The following is a 16,734-nucleotide window of genomic DNA, read 5'->3' as shown; positions in this document are numbered from 1 at the left end:
GGCCCCAAACAGGTCAAAAAAGGCTGGGGAAAAAAGCCCCAAATGGCCCCAAAATAGGCCGAAAAATGGGTCCAAAACAGGCTGAAAACAGGGCAAAAACAGGCTTAAAATGGCTGGAAAACAAACCCAACATGGCCCCAAAACGGGCCAAAAAATGGCCCCAAAACAGCCTGGAAAACAGGCTGAAAATGGCTGAAAAACAAGTCCAAAAATGGGTCCAAAACAGGAAGAAAAATGGGCCCAAAACAGCCCCAAAATGGGCCTAAAATGGCTGAAGAACAATCCCAAAATGGCTCCAAAACAGGCTCAAAATGGGCCAAAACCAGCTGAAAAACAAGCCCAAAATGGCCAAAATTGGGCTCAAAATGGGCGAAAAAAGGCTGAAAATTGCTGAAAAACAAGCCCAAAATAGCCCAGAAATGAGTCCAAAACGATCAGAAAACAGGGCCCAAAACAGCCCCCCCAAAAGCTGAAAAACAGGCCGAGAAACAGGCCCCAAATGGGCCCCAAATGCCCCCCAATTTCGGCCCGCAGAGTGCTGCAGGAGGTCTCTGATCTTTTCTTAAAAACCTCCAGTGAGGAAGAACCCAGAATGTCTGGTGGCAGGCTGTTCCACTGGTTATAATTGTCCTCCCTGGCCAGGAAATTCCTCCCTTAATTCCAGATTGCTTCTCTCCTGCATTCATTTCCATCCGTTGCTTCTTATCCTGCCTTTTGCGGAGGGGGGGCCTCTTTGGAGAACACGTCTCGATAAAGCCTCTCTCTTTCAACTTCTCATTGGCACATCTGGGGAATGGAAGCCAGAAGTGGTGGGGGTTGTGGGGCAGGGGCACTGCTATGGAATGGTGTGGGGTCTCCTGCTTGAGCAAGGGGTTGGACTAGAAGACCTCCGAGGTCCCTTCCAACTCTGTAATTCTGTAAGGGTCTCCTGCTTCAGCAGGGGGTTAGAGTACATGACCTCTGAGGTTCCTACCGACCCTACGAGATTCTATGTTCTAAGGTCGGGGGGGGGGAAGGGGGGGGATTTGATGCATGCCCTTAGAGAATTCTACTCCAAGGGGCTTGGGAAGGGACCTCGGAGGTCTTCTAGTCCAACCCAACTCAAGCCGGAGACTTCACTTCAGAACGGTTGGTCCAGCCCGTTTGGGAAACCTCCAGCGATGGGCTTGCGGGCACAACTCCGGGAGGCCAGCAACCATCCACCTTTGACACCCATCAGGGCAGATGTGGCCACACCCTCCTCTCCCTCCCCAGGTCCATCCTCCCGACAGCTCTGGAGGCTGTTTTTGGCGCCCCGGCCAGGGCGCTTCCCTCCCACCGATGTCCAGCCACAAGCAAGAGAGGGTCAGGCGAAAAGCAGCGAGGAAGCACAGAGACCGCCAAGCTGAGAGGGGAGGGTTCCCACGGCAGCCCAGTACCGACCCTCCCCGGCCAAGCCAAGCCAGCAATTTCAAGAGGACGGTGGCAGTGGGACCGAGAGGGCAGGCGGGCGCCGGAAGGGCTGGCAGGAGGCCGATCTGTCAACTCTGGCAGTGTTTGCGCTTCCTGGGGGCCGTGCTAAACTCCCCTGTTTGCACCCGCATCTTGCAACGCCACCCTACAACTATGCGCAGAGAAGGGAGAGCTCTTCCGCTCGTGATTCTTTTCCGCCAGCCGCCAGGTCTCCCTTCTGGAGGGCATCTGCAATGCCAGCCGGGCTCGGCCACCCCGTTGAAGAGATCCAGGGGTTCTCTCCCCCCCCCCCACCCCCCCCCACCACATGGTCCGGGAAGCGAGAGAGAGAGTCGGTTTACTTACATCCATGGAGTAGTGTTCAATCTGATAGATGCTGGTCAGGCCTTGCGCCGTGAAATAATCCAGACAGGACGAGCAGCCCAGCCTCGCTAAGAAACTGCAGGGGGATGGGGGGGGGAGGACGACGAGGGGGTGGGGTGGGGGGCGAGAGAGGAAGAGGAAGAGAAAGAGAGAAGGAGAAATTGAGATGAGGAGGTCACCCAGAACTGCAGAGCCCCGACATGGCAAGATCCGCACCCGGCACTCTTATAAAAAGGAGGGTATTTCTAAGCTCAGGGTTGAAACCAGGGGCCTCGGGGGTGGGGGTGGGCTCTCTGAGCCGGGGGTTTTTCTTGCAGACATTTCAGGACCCTACTAGGGAACATCAGCAGGGCTAGGAGGGAGTGGCGCTTAGTAGATGGGAGGAGGGGAGGAGGAGGGGAGGAGGAAGAGGAGGAGAGGAAGAGGGGAAAGGAGGAGGAGGAAGAGGAAGAGAGGAAGAGGAGGAGGAGGGAGGGAGGAGGAGGAGAGGAGAGGAGGAGAGACAGAGAGAAGGAGAAGAGAGAGAGGAGGGAGAGGAGGAAAGAGGAGGAAGGGAAAGGAAGACAGGAAGAGGGAGAGGAGGAAGAGGAGGAGGAGGAGGAGGAAGAGAGGAAGAGGGAGGAAGAGGAGGAGGAGGAAGAGGGAGGAGGAGGAAGGAGAAAGGAGGAGGGAGACAGAGGAAGAGGGAGAAGAGGAGGAGGAGGAGAGGAGGAAGAGGGAGAGAGGGAGGAAGAGGAGAGGAGGAGGAGGAGGAGGAAGAGGAAAGGAGGAGGAGGAAGAGAGAAGAGGGAGAAGGAGGAGGAAAGAGGAGGAGAGAGGAAGAGAGGGAGAGAGAGAGAGAGGAGGAGGAGGAGGGAGAGGGAGGAAGAGGGAGGAGGAGGAAGAAGAGGGAGAGAAGGAGAGGAGAGAGAGAGAGAAGGGAGAGAGAGGAGGAGAGAGAGGAAGAAGAGGAGAGGGAGACGACTTTGGGGTCCTTGTTGTCTCCAAGCTTGGTGGTTTTCTTGCAGACGTTTCACGACCCAAGTAGGTAACATCATCAGTGACAGCGATGACGTTCGATGCACTGATGATATCACCTAGTTTGGGTCATGAAACTGCGAGTAAGACCACCAAGCTCGGAGACCCCAAGGAGTCCTCCTGCTCCTCTTCCTCCTTTCCGCAGCCCCTCCTCCCTTCTAGAACTGATGAGGTTACCTAGCTGGGCCATGAAACGTCTGCAAAGCAACCATCCCAGCTCGGAGAGCCGGGGACGGACAGGAATCGGGCGCTTCCTGCTGGCCGGAAAAACGGGAGGAGATCCAGCCAGGGGGCGGGGTAGGGGGCAGAGGTTCTCCCCCGAGAAAGCCCCACTCCAGAGATGGTGGGATTTCAGACTGACAAAGTGGGGGGGAGGGGGGCGCTTTGGATTTGGAAGCCGCCTCCACAGGTCCAGCGAGTCAGCCATGGAAGGGACTCTCGGTGCACAGGCTTCGTCGCGGTGGCTAAGGAGGGGCACTTCCTTTGGACCGGCTGCTCCGGTGAGTCGTTTTGCCAGACCCCCTCTCATAAGGCTGCCTTCCCAAGCGCCAAGCAGCACCAAAGCGAGGCCACAGCCTGCCCGCCTCCCCTCCTCAAACCAAACCCTGGATGCAGAAAACCGGAACAGCCGAAGCACAACCACCGCTATTTAAGAAGAGGCACAAGGGCAGGAAGACGAAGAGAGACCCCAACCACCCAGAGGAGGGGAGGGGGGGGAGAGGGTTTAGGATAACTCGCCCCAGCCAACTCGTCACGGCCACTTTAGAATCAGAATACAGCTGGAAGGGACCTTGGAGGACTTCTAGTCCAGCCCCCCCCCACCCTGCAAGTTGCCGTGGGACAATTCAGGGCTGCGTTAATCGTTTCATGCGGTTAGTTTTCACGATTGATGACCAGGTTTGAGTCGAAATTATTGTTAACTCCTGTTATTTCTGGATTAGACTTTGTTTTATTATTATCGGCCATTGTTCCGTCGAAAGGAATTTGACTTTTGCATTTGCTGAATTATCCCGTGGCGAGTTGGCCATGGTGTGTAGTCCCATTCCGAGGGGGAGAACAGCCAACCCTGGCTAACGGGGCATCCAGAGCCGGCCCCTCTGGGCACAGGGACCCTGCCCTTGGCAAGAGGGCACATCCCTTGTATCTAGAGGAGGCTCGCCAAGCGAGTCCTGAGTGCGAGAATCTGATTTTGTGTCCGGAGTCTTGTGGGACGAGACCATCTCCAAAGTCTCGAACCTGAGCCAAAATCCCTTAAACGGGGCACTGAAGCTTATCTGCAACTGAGCACACACAACCCCCCTCCAAGGTGCTTCTGAGAACCCAGCAGCCTTTTGGACACCCTGGGTGGCTAAGGTGCTATCTCCAAGGATGGCCCCACAGAGGATTGACGCAGTCAATCCGAGAGTTCGACAGCCCAGCTCCGCCAAGCAAGATCCTTTTTCCCCCCTCTTGGCACCAGGCAAGCAGGGCAGCTCAGGTCCAAAGTCATTGTGGATCTGAAGGATCTGTATTGACAAAAGTCAAGATGGCAGCTGGACCTAAACCCTGGGGCCAAGCTTGGAGGTTTCATTTGTGATGGGTTTTTTTTTTTGGGGCGCATCCTGCGGACGTCTGCACCCCAACCGGCTGAGCAGGCCCCTCCCATTCCCTCACACACCTATAGTGCAAACAACAGTGCTCAGGAGATGCGCAGACAGAGCGTGCTAGTCTCTGCAAAAAGTGAGGGAAACAGGCAGGTTGCGAAGCCAGTGCAAGCGGTTGCTTCCGCCGAGGATGCAGAACTCGAACTCGAGGCTGACTGCGCTGGAACCGAACTCACCTCCCCGGCCCAGTATCCTGCTTCGCTCGCTCCACTCACCTGACGATGCTGCAGTCTGTGGGGTAGGGAGGAGGTGGGGTGCAGTGGGAGGTGGACGGCATGGAGAGGGGAGGGCCCAGCGTCTGGGTGGGGCTGAGCCCGTTCATGTCGCCCGCCATCGTCATGTGGGCTCCCATCATCGGAACTGGACGGAAGGAGAGAAACCGCACGTTCAAAGACAAGCTGGGGAATGCTGGGAACTGAAGTTCACTCCATGCACCTTAAAGCAATGCTGGCCTAGAGGATTCTGGGAGTTGGAGACCACCCATCTTAAAGCATGTAGTCTGGAAAGATCCAAGTGGCCAAGTCTGAGAAACACTGCAGGTCTACAGTAACGTCACAGAATTCTGTGTCTGATTTTGGAATTATGGCCGTAAATTATTGCAGTCATAACTTAAAGCACCATGTGACTGGAGCGCATTTTTTTTTTTGCAGAGGTCATTCAATGAATGACACCAAGCCCATTTTCCCCAATGGGCATATTTTGCTGAAAGATGGCCCAAGCACTGCAAATCATGGTCATGTTTGCAAATGGCCGTAAAAAGTACCCAAATACAATTTCTCTCTCTCTTTCTCTCCCTCACCCTCCCTCTGTGTGTGTGCGCGCATGCATGCCATAACTTCAAAACCCACCCATTTAATTTTGGAATAAAATTAAAAACCTGATGTAAAGGCTAGCAAAGATGTCTAAAAATATGTCCGTCAAATGGTGGAAATGTAATCGGACTCCAGGCATTTATTATCCTATGGGGCGGACATGTGTGAAGGCAAAAAAAAATTTGGGGATGAAAATATGTATGTGGTTAGAAAAGATAATTAAGCAATCTAAAAGCCAGAAATATTCTGGTTAGGCATACTACCAGAAAGCTACAATAAAAGGGACTACATATTCAATACTTTATGTGCTGACATTTTTGTTGTTCTAGTTATGCTATTTTTGTTGTTATAGTTATGCTACTACTGCTATTACTGTTATTTGTCAGGATTCCGGCAGTTACTCCAATTAAATCTATTATTATTATTATTATTATTATTATTATTATTATTATTATTATTATTATTATTATTTCATTATCATCATCATCATCACATTTGTTATTTCTCTGTTAAATGAAATGCACCCAGACAACTGTTTTCGAAGTATCTATGTATCATTAAAATATAAAATACAAATACTATGTCCAGGCTCCCACAAATCCACCCCCATTCAAATCACAAGTCTCTGGCCGCATCTCTCAGAGTAAAAAAGATTGATTTATTAGGAGTGACCATGTCGGTGTACAGCCGACACTAAGACACATCATTCATTTCCCCCTTGACCCTGGTCTTTCCCCCAAGTGCTGGATGTATATTCTCCAATGGGACACATCCATAGCCAACAGTCATCAAGCATGCTCTCCGGTAATCATCTTGTGTGCCAACAGCTCCGGCTGTCTAGCAATTATCTGGAGCATTTAAGGAATGCACTGCTTTCCCCCTTTCCCTTTCTGCTGGCAACTAAAAAGACCAAAGGAGTATTTTTTTTAGTTGACATACTACTACTGCTACTACTACTACTACTATTACTACTACTACTAAAAAGCCCAGTGCAAAGATAGGACTTACTGTTGGCTCCCATGCTGTCAGGCATGCTGGTGGGGGTCAGGGTGTTGCGTTGCTGGGGGTTGATGAGTTGACTGACGGAGGGCAGCTTGTTCATGCCGCTGATTTTCCCAAGCGGAGGAGAGCTGGAGCCGTAGGAAGGCTGAGCCTGGAGGGAGTTTCTGGGAAAGAGAAGAAGAGGAAGTTAAAGGGATGCCGGAAAGGAAAGCCCGGGCGAATTGGCGTCGATGGGGACCCAGCTGCAGAACCAGGGATGGAAGGAGAGTGGGGTGTCACACACCCCTGTGGAGGTTTAATCCAGGCTCCATCCAGAAAGCACCACTGCGCCAGGGAACACGGGACCAGCACGCCACCTGGCACTGATGATGTTACTTAATCGGGTCATGAAACGTCTGACTGCAAAGATTCAATCTTGCTCCGAAGTCTATATAGAAACAGGAAGCAACCACCAGTAGCACTGAGGATATTACCTAGCTGGGTCATGAAACGTCTGGAAGCAAATCATCCAGTTCAGAGAGCACCAAGGACCCCACAGTCCTCCTCCTTCCCCCCTTCTAGCACTGATGATGTTAGCTAGTCGGGTCATGAAACGTCTGCAAGGAAGCCACCAAACACCAAGAGCACCTCATGTCAACCCGGATCTACAAATATTTGATTAATTTATCCAAAGGTCCAACCCAAACTTGGTAACATCATCAGTGCTAAATGTCTATGGAGCTTCTCAGCCATCCAGGTGTCTTGGTTGTCCCAAAAGTGTTTTTTTTTTCCTCTTCAAGATGCAAACTGGACTTTCTTTGGGTTTTTTTCTTCGAAGACGTTTCGCTTCCCTGAAGAGCTGAAGAAGCTTCTTGGATGAGAAGCCAAACATCTTTGAAGAAAAAACAAAGAAAGTCCAGTTTGCCGCTTGAAAAAAAAACCACCATTGGGATTATCATTGCTAGTTAGTGTTAACTAATGATGTTATAAAGATATACGAAAAAAACTCCGATCCAATTTCAAACCAAAGAGATTTTCTCACGGCGGAAGAACTAACTAATAGAGTGCATTTCAAAAGTTTCCCCAAAGTTTAAGTCTGCATATCCTTACAATATCTGACGACAAGGGGAAGTACAAATTCTTTTTTCCTACGAAGATTGAGGAAGATTGGATGGATGGATTACAATGAATAGGAAACCACTGGTACTTGTGCCTTTGATGGGAGAAAAAGACTAATTCTGGAGACCGAATCTATTATATTTAATTAGACTAACCCTGGAGAAGAGATGGCATTAAGAAACGAACGTGGATATTTGATCCAGGACGAACCGCATTTAAATTTTGGGATGATTTGGGATAGAGAAGATGCTCCACTTTCAAGAGTGGATTACAATAACAGAGAGTTTTGAAACTTTTAATTTTCTTTTGTTTTACTCTTACAGTTCTTCCCGTTAACTACCTTGTCACCACTATAACATGTAGAAGAAAGGTCCATAATTTGCAAATAGATTTATTAGTTTAAAATTTTTAGAGGGGCCTGTTTCGCAAGGGGTGGGAACCAACGTGTCCACTTGTAAAGCATTCCTCCTATGCCTGTTTTGGAGTTGCCATAAACAAGGGTGGAGAGGAAATCGGAAGGAGCAGTTGCCAGCTTAAAAGCAGGAGTATATTCCACACTTATCTTACAAAGATTGTAGCTAAGCTACCGGACCTTCTGCCCTCGAAAATCCTTCACTGGAGAACGTGATTGTGACACACCTGGAGGGAGGGGGGAAAACAGGGTCACAGGGGATATGCCAGAGTTGGCTTCGTTTAGGTTCATGCCGGCATGTTGCTCCTAATAAATCTTTCGAATTCTTTTGAAGTTGGGCTCGAGGCTCCTGACTTAATTGGGGCAATCGCTGGAACCCTGACACAATATTGTAATAATATATTCATAAGTATTCAATCAGGGGGGATAATATATGTGTTGGGGTTTTTTGTGATGCACCTTTTTCAATAAAGGAAAATATTTGTAGCTCAGGATTGGCACGGGTGCTCTCTGAGCTGGCTGGTTTCCTTGCAGACATTTCATTACCCAACTAGGTAACATCATCAGTCCCATTAAGGAGTGCAGAATTTGCTCTCAGTTTCTAATCTGGTGGCTTGCCCTGTCACTCTTGGTGGGGGTGGTCTTTGGGTGGGGCTGTTGGCCCTTTGGCAGTTCCTGGATTGGGGTGTTGTTGACTTGGATTGTTGGTCTGATCTTAACCTTGGAATGAATCTTTGCTGATCCGGGTGCTAACTGCTGTTGGAGAGGTGCTTGGGTTTTTCCCCTCTCTTTTGGGCTGGTTGGTCGCCTCTTTTGCATCGTCTATAGATGTGGTTCACGTCTATGGGTCTATCCATGGCCGATCTGTCCGAGTGCTAAACTTCTCAAAATTGCCCTAGAGTTTTTGGACTTGGCCTGGTCTAGCATGGTCACCTTTTCCCAACAGAAACTATGGTTAAACCTGTCCATAGGTTAAAGAATTTTCATCATGTCTTCTGACTGCTTTTTTATAATGTTTTAATTGCTTTGGGTTTTTTTTTCTTTTGTCCTTTTGGATATTTTTGGAGTCTTTTAAATTTAAATTTAAATTTAATGAATTTTAAATTTATCTTGAATAAAATGACATACATACATTCACACATAGATAGATAGGTATAGATACAGATACATACCGCGTTTCCCCCAAAATAAGACCCTGTCTTATATATATTTTTGCCACCCAAAAAGGCACTGGGTCTTATTTTGGGGGGGATGTCAGCCACTGACTAACCTCACTTGCGCATGTTTCCCCCGGCCTCCTTTTTGCTGTTGGAGGCCTGTCAGGGACTTCTTCTCCTGTGTCCAGCAAGGCTTTCCTGAGGGCCTCTGCATCCCATAACGGAGTTCTGGATCGATCCAGAACTTCGTTACCAGCTCCAGAGGCCTTCAGGAAAGCCTTGCCAGCTGCAGAAGAAATGGGCCGGCCAGGCAGGTGTCGGGGGGTGTGAGGCCTGGCTACACCTGTCCAAAGGTAAGTAGTAGGGCAGCGCCACCCTCACATCCTGGCTTAATTTCTACCCGTCCACTCTGGAGTGGGCGGGAGCTTAATTAGGGCTTATTTTGTGGGTGCATGTGTAAAAATAAAGTTAGGACTTACTTTCAGGGTAGGTCGTATTTTCGGGGAAACAGAGTAGATATATATACACACACACACACACACACATATATACGCATACATACATACAAACACATATATACATACACATACATGAACACAGATGCATACAGACACAGACACTTTTACACACATAACCTGGATGACTGAGAATCTCCATAGACATGTAAATACACTAAAGTAGGTTTGCCGTATCGTGTGAATGCTGTCCAGGCAGCCCTTTACAGTCACCGCGACGTTTTTGCTGGCTTGAGAGCGGCCAGAGGTCTTGTGGCCTCCCCAGCTCAGATGGACTCAGAGAGTTAAAAGGCATTTCACTAGTCCTTGACTTATGACTGTTGGCTTAGTGGCCACTGAAAGTTACCCTGGACTTGGAAAAAAAAAAAGCTTCTGTATTTGGGGCCCATCCTCAAAGTTTCAACTGCTGCACCAATCCACTGTTCTCACCTAAGGCTTCCCAAAATCACGAAGCAGATCCCTCGTCCTGACCAAAAAACCCCTTTTTATTTAGGCTAAATGTGAATTCCTCTCATTCACATCCAGCAAAGTCCTGGCCAACAGTCTTTCAAGAGTGAATTACAACCACAGACCTTATCAGGCTACCAATCCGATAGCTCCCAAACGCCACACTGTAGCAGACATTACTTGGAAAGGATGCAGGAACAGAGATCTTCACCCGAATGTCTTTTGCAAGCACTTAGTCCCCTTTCGCTCCTCTTTATTCCCTTTGGGAGGGGCCATACACTGTCCACCTGTGCCTTTACTCCCGAGTTCACTCTTGTTCCTTAACTGTTCCCTTCATCTGGCAGCTCTGTGCATGCGCACACTGGGAACAGGCTCCAGCTGTTCTTCTTCCCCACTGATCTCCGACTCCGAAGGCAGCTGATAACTGTCGGACAGTCCTGGCCCCATCTCTGCCTCCAACGCAGAGCCCTCATCCGAGCCTTCCCTAGACTCCAGGACTGGCCCAGGTACCTCCCCAACCTCCTCACTGTCCAAGTTTGCTGGCAGCCACAATACCCACATGGTTCTGGGGGGTGGGGGGATGGTATTCTGGGCATTTGGCAGCTGCGTCCCACTCACAACTGGCGGAAGCACGAGACAGACACATGATTTGGTGTATTGGGCAGGGGGTTGGACTAGATGACCTATAAGGTCCCTTCCAACTCTGATTATCTGTTATCTGGTGTTTTGTGACATTATTTTTTGCCGAATTCCAGCAAAAAACAAAAACCGACCACTAGAGAAGCTGGATTAAGACTTATGACCACGTAAGAAATAGGGGGAATATTTTTTTTTAATATAATAGAATAAAAGCAATAACTAGATGGAAAGAAAAGAGGTTGAAAGATGGTGTTACTAGGTAAGCTCAAATCATAGTGTGATTGGCATTAAAATGGAACATCGAAATATTGAATAACGGCTTTTAAAACAAACATGTGTATTAATACCAGAATTACGTTAAGTTTGACTAGTGTAAGAAATATTATTAATATGGTTATTGCCACTTGTATCAAAATGAACGATACCCAGAGGCCACACTGTTCATGGTTGGATGTTGATGCATATTTTAAAAATAAAAATCCCCCCCCCCCAAAAAACAGGGGAAAAATCTGTTGATCATATGATTTGCTTAGTGACCACTTGATTCCCTAAACAGGCATCCTACGCCCAGTTGTAATATATCGTGGAGACTGGACTTAAAAGGCTACGATGCCTTACAATCAAAATTTCCTGGCTGAGTTGTACTTGTAAAAGTTGTGGATGACTTGCCTGGCTTGAGCCAGGAAATGACCCAACGTTTTTTTTGGGGGGGGGGGAGCAATTGGAAGGCCTGGGGAGGGGCTGAAGTGGAAAACCAAAGTGCTTCCGAGAACAGAGAGAAGAAATGTTGGCAAGAGGAAAAGGAAAAAGACACAGAGAGAGAGCAAAGCCAAGACGTAAAAGTTTATTGCAGAACTTGGTACCAGACGTTGGGACAGGAAGCCCGAAGGAGGAATGGACTTTTGGCCCAAGTCTGTGCAGGAGAAGGGACGGCAGAAGAGGAGGAGGGCGGAGTGAAATGAGCAGTCAGCCTAGAATCCCTACGTAGCCACAAACTGACTTAAGTCCAAGGCCCCTTGAGGTATATTGACTCTCGTCTAACTCCTAGCAGGGACTGACCGTTAGTTGAGAAGATTCCTCGGCATTAGCAATAAATAGGTTTATTTATTGGAAGGAGATGGGAATGAGAAGGGAGGGAGGGAGGAAGTGGGAATGAGAGGGAAGAAAGAAGGAAATGGGAATGAGAGAGAGGGTGGAAGGAGGAAATGGGAATCAGAAGGAAGGAGGGAGGGAGGAAGGAAGGAAGGAAAGAAGAAATGGGAATGAGAAGGGAGGGAGGGAGGGAGGAAGGGAGGAAGGAAATGGGAATGAGAGGGAAGAAAGAAATGGGAATGAGAGAGAGGGTGGAAGGAGGAGATGGGAATAAGAGGGAGGGAGGAAGGAAGGAAGGAAGGAAATAGGAATGAGAAGGGAGGGAAGGAAGGAAGGAAGGAAGGAAGGAAAGAAGGAAGGAAATAGGAATGAGAAGGGAGGAAGGAAATGGGAATGAGAGGAAGAAAGAAATGGGAATGAGAGAGAGGGTGGAAGGAGGAGATGGGAATAAGAGGGAGGGAGGAAGGAAGGAAGGAAGGAAATAGGAATGAGAAGGGAGGGAAGGAAGGAAGGAAGGGAAGGAAGGAAGGAAAGAAGGAAGGAAATAGGAATGAGAAGGGAGGGAGGGAGGGAGGAAGGGAGGAAGGAAATGGGAATGAGAGGGAAGAAAGAAATGGGAATGAGAGAGAGGGTGGAAGGAGGAGATGGGAATAAGAGGGAGGGAGGAAGGAAGGAAGGAAGGAAATAGGAATGAGAAGGGAGGAAGGAAGGAAGGAAGGAAGGAAGGAAAGAAGGAAGGAAATAGGAATGAGAAGGGAGGGAGGGAGGGAGGGAGGAAGGGAGGAAGGAAATGGGAATGAGAGGGAAGAAAGAAATGGGAAGGAGGAGATGGGAATAAGAGGGAGGGAGGAAGGAAATAGGAATGAGAAGGGAGGGAAGGAAGGAAGGAAGGAAGGAAGGAAAGAAGGAAGGAAATAGGAATGAGAAGGGAGGGAGGGAGGGAGGAAGGGAGGAAGGAAATGGGAATGAGAGGGAAGAAAGAAATGGGAATGAGAGAGAGGGTGGAAGGAGGAGATGGGAATAAGAGGGAGGGAGGAAGGAAGGAAGGAAGGAAGGAAAAGAAGGAAATGGGAATGAGAAGGGAGGGAGGGGAGGAGGGAGGAAGTGGGAATGAGAGGGAAGAAAGAAAGAAATGGGAATGAGAGAGAGGGTGGAAGGAGGAGATGGGAATAAGAGGGAGGGAGGAAGGAAAGAAATGGAAATGAGAAGGGAAGGAGCAAGCGAGCAAGGAAGGGAAGAAGGAAGGAAGGAAAAGAAGGAAGGAAATGGGAATGAGAGGGAGGGAGGGAGGGAGGGAGGAGGAAAGAAATGGGAATGAGAAGGGAAAGAGGGAGGGAGGAAGGAGAAGGGAAAGAGGGAGGGAGGGAGGAAGGAGATGGGAATAAGAGAGAGGGAGGGAGGGAGGAAGGAAGGAAGGAAAGGAAGGAAAGAAATGGGAATGAGAAAAGGGAAAGAAGGAGTGAGGGAGGAAGTAAGGAGATGGAAATGAGAAGAAGGGAGGAAGAAAGGAGATGGGAATTAGAGGGAGGAAGAAAGAAGGGAGACAAGAGAGATGGGAAATGAGAGGAAGATGACGTGTAGGAGAAGGGACGGCAGAAGAGGAGGGCGGAGTGAAAAGAGCAGTCAGCCTAGAATCCCTACGTAGCCACAAGCAGACGAAATCTATCCTCCCTTGAGGGGTCTGGACTCTCATCTAACTCCTAGCAGGGACTGACCGTTAGTTGAGAAGATTTCTCGGCATTAGCAATAAATAGGTTTAAATGGACCTTTACGTGTAGATTGGGCCTTTCTGACCAGATGCGAATGAGAGGGAGGGAGGGAGGAAGGAAGGAAGGAAAGGAGGAGGAGAAGGGAGGGAGCGAGGGAAGAAGGAATAAAGGACATAGGAATGAGAAGAAGGGAGGGAGGGAGGAAGGAAGGAAGGAAAGGAGGAGGAGGAGGGAGCGAGCGAGCGAGGGAAGAAGGAATAAAGGACATAGGAACGAGAAGAAGGGAAGGAGCGAGGGACGGAGGGAGGAAATTAAAATGAGAGGGAGAGGGGGAGGGAGGAGGGAAAGAAGGAAGGGAGGAGGGAAGAATAGGAGGGAGAGACAGAGGAAGACAAGAGAGGAAGAAGATGTGTAGGGAAAGGAGTGACAGAACCTGGGGGTGGAGTCAAGAGAGGCACCAGCCTAGAATCCCTGCACAGCCACAAGCAAACTAAGTCCAACCCTCCTTGAATACCGAAGACCAGGAGTCTTCAAACTTGAACAGCTTTAAGACTTGTGGACTTTCAACTCCCAGAATTCCTGAGCTAACATGACTGGAGGAGGAGGAATTCTGGGAGTTGAAGTCCACGAGTCTTAAAGCAGCCAAGTTTGAAGACCCCGCTGCAGACCTTTATCTGACGCCATGCAGGCGCCAACTGCGTGAGCTGAGACGATTTCCGTGCACAGACTTTTAGCTGTACATTGTTTTATCCGAACCTTCGCGCATGGACCATCGTGCTCCCGTTCCTAGCCTTCTCCCCTCAGGGCACCTCGGCAGCCAAGCCAAGCAGAGCCAGAGCTGGGACCCCCTAACACGAATCCCACCCCCCCGAGACGGAGCAACGGAACCGTTCGAAAATCCAGACAGACTCCCCCTGGGGGGGAGGGGCACCCTCCTGTCATCCGAAAAGCCCCCGGACCTCCGAAGACCTTTGCTCTGGGCACGGCCATCGACCTGCATCTGGACAAGGGGGTCAGGATTCTGGCAGTTCCCCCCAATTAAATCCTGAGTCTCGAGCCAAACTTCCAAAGGATTTATTGGGAGTTAACATGTCCGGCACTGCCTGGTTGCAGCCGACTCTGAGACACATCATTCCTTATCACCCTTGACCCTGGTTTCCCCCTACCCACCCCCTGGGTGTATCCTAATTCATATTCTCCAACGGGACACCTCCATAGCCCAGAGTCACAAATCATGCTCTCCAGTTAGAATTTTGCACGGCAGAAACTTCCGTCACCTAGTTCCTATCTTTGAAAAAACTATTTATGGAATATGCACTTTCGGTTTCCAAGCTGCTGCACTGCTCTTTCAAACCCCCCAATCCCTTTCTGTGGGCCACTCTAAAAAGACCATAGAAATGTTTTTATCAGTTGACAAAGGGCTCCATCCGGGCACGGGGTGTGTGTGTGTGTGTGTGTGTGTGTGTGTGTGGAGGGCCTAGCAAATCCAGAGCGAGTGAGGTGGGTTTCAACCCCCAATCTGTATTTCAATGGGGTTGCCCAACTTGGAGCAAACCCTGTTTTACCGCAACGTGGGGGAGACGGGACACAATAAATGCTGCGTTTCAGCAGACCCCCCTCCCTCCAAATTTTCAGGGGCCCCTTGAGATCGGGGCCAGTCCAAGGCCACGGGTGCAAATCCCTTCGTTCTCGCATCGCCCCGCCTTATTTCAGGGGTGGTGGTGGTGCAGAATCTGCCTGTCGGAGCCTCGGTCTTAGCTGACTTATGTGATTGCATTAACCCTATTTTTTGGGGGTGTATGTGTGTGTGTGTCTTTTATATTTAGGGTAGCCTGCACCGTCGGTATTGACCGGGCAGGAATATTTATGCCAGTCGCCTTCATGTTTTGGAGTCACGAGAACTGGGCTTTTTTTATCTTTGGTTTGAAACGTTTCGCTGCTTATGGATAAGAAGGAGGTTCCGTTATATCTCTGCTGGGCCATGAAAACCACCAAGCTCAGAGAGCACCAGGGACCCTGCAGTCGTCCTCCCCCCCCCCCCACATCATAAAACAGGGACGGTCACATGGGGTGCCCTGACTTACGATGGTCATGACTTATAATGGAAATTCCAAGCTCCATTACAGCTGTAATTCGAGGAGTGCCTGTATATGATCTTACCCCTTGCAGACTGAGGTGCTCTCCATCCATCCATCCACCTTTCTTCCTTCCATCCACACTTATACATTCATCCATCCTCCCTCCTTCTCCCTGCAGCATCCATTCCCTTCATCCCCCTCGCCCTGTATCCTATATCCATCCATCCATCCATCCTCCTTCTCCCTGCAGCCTCCATCCCTCCATCTTCCATCCATCCCCCTCCCTGTATCCTATATCCCTCCATCCATCTTTCCTCCATCCACATCCATCCATCCATCCACCCTGCCTCCTTCTCCTGCAGCCTCTATCCCTCCATCCCTCTCTCTGTATCCTATCCATCCATCCATCCATCCATCCTCCTTCTCCCTGCAGCCTCCATCCCTCCATCTTCCATCCATCCCCCTCCCTGTATCCTATATCCCTCCATCCATCTTTCCTCCATCCACATCCATCCATCCATCCACCCTCCCTCCTTCTCCTGCAGCCTCTATCCCTCCATCCCTCTCTCTGTATCCTATATCCATCCATCCATCCATCCATCCTCCTTCTCCCTGCAGCCTCCATCCCTCCATCTTCCATCCACCCTCCCTGTATCCTATATCCCTCCATCCATCTTTCCTCCATCCACATCCATCCATCCATCCACCCTGCCTCCTTCTCCTGCAGCCTCTATCCCTCCATCCCTCTCCCTCTGTATCCTATATCCATCCATCCTTTTCCTTCCATCCACTTATCCCTCCCTCCTTCACCCTGCAGCCTCCATCCCTCCACCCTCCTCCCTGTATCCTATATCCATCCATCCATCCATCCATCCATCCTCCATTCATTTATCCTTCCATCCATCCCACTCCGTATCCCACATGCTTCCATCCATCTATCCCAGCAGAAAAGTCTGACAACTTGCCAAATAGAAGACACAGCATAATTCAAGACAGGATTACAAATAAATAAATATGTATGCATGTATGTATGTATATTTGTGTTATATAGTAAATAGCGAGACTGGTATTAAAGTAGAATGAAGGTGGCTAGCCCGAATTATGAATCAGAGAGGACAATTTTGAATCAATAAAATAAGGATAAAATTGCAAATGTGACAGAAAAAGGTAACACGGGAAATGAACATAGAAATGAGATGAGAATTTTAGATAATATTGTAAAATAAGAGATGAGAATATCCTAAGGAAAATGAAATACGTTATAACATGAATTGGATAAGTTTAATATTTAATACTAA

The 16,734-nt window shown here is 49.3% G+C and overlaps 1 protein-coding gene across 4 annotated transcripts in view; it reads right to left on the bottom strand.

The window, feature by feature from the left end:
* The window catches only part of TP63 (tumor protein p63), a 166,046-nt gene that overhangs the window by 5,308 nt on the left and 144,004 nt on the right, over nucleotides 1–16,734 (bottom strand). For 3 of the 4 annotated variants that reach the window (XM_087965615.1, XM_087965613.1, XM_087965616.1), the window contains 3 exons: nucleotides 6,296–6,453; nucleotides 4,691–4,835; nucleotides 1,798–1,891 (listed from right to left, as the gene is read on the bottom strand). In XM_087965615.1, coding sequence (XP_087821741.1) covers nucleotides 1,798–1,891; nucleotides 4,691–4,835; nucleotides 6,296–6,453 — 397 coding nt within the window. The remainder of the gene's footprint in view (nucleotides 1–1,797; nucleotides 1,892–4,690; nucleotides 4,836–6,295; nucleotides 6,454–16,734) is intronic. The other variant, XM_087965617.1, reaches the window with a different exon arrangement.

The sequence above is a fragment of the Notechis scutatus genome, chromosome 4, assembly GCF_049901735.1.
Source record: "Notechis scutatus isolate UNSWTSFEM ecotype Mainland chromosome 4, rNotScu1.2, whole genome shotgun sequence".
In the NCBI taxonomy this organism is placed as follows: Eukaryota; Metazoa; Chordata; class Lepidosauria; order Squamata; family Elapidae; genus Notechis; species Notechis scutatus.
Note: the sequence above shows the minus strand (reverse complement) of the source record. Positions and strands in the feature narration are given on the sequence as shown.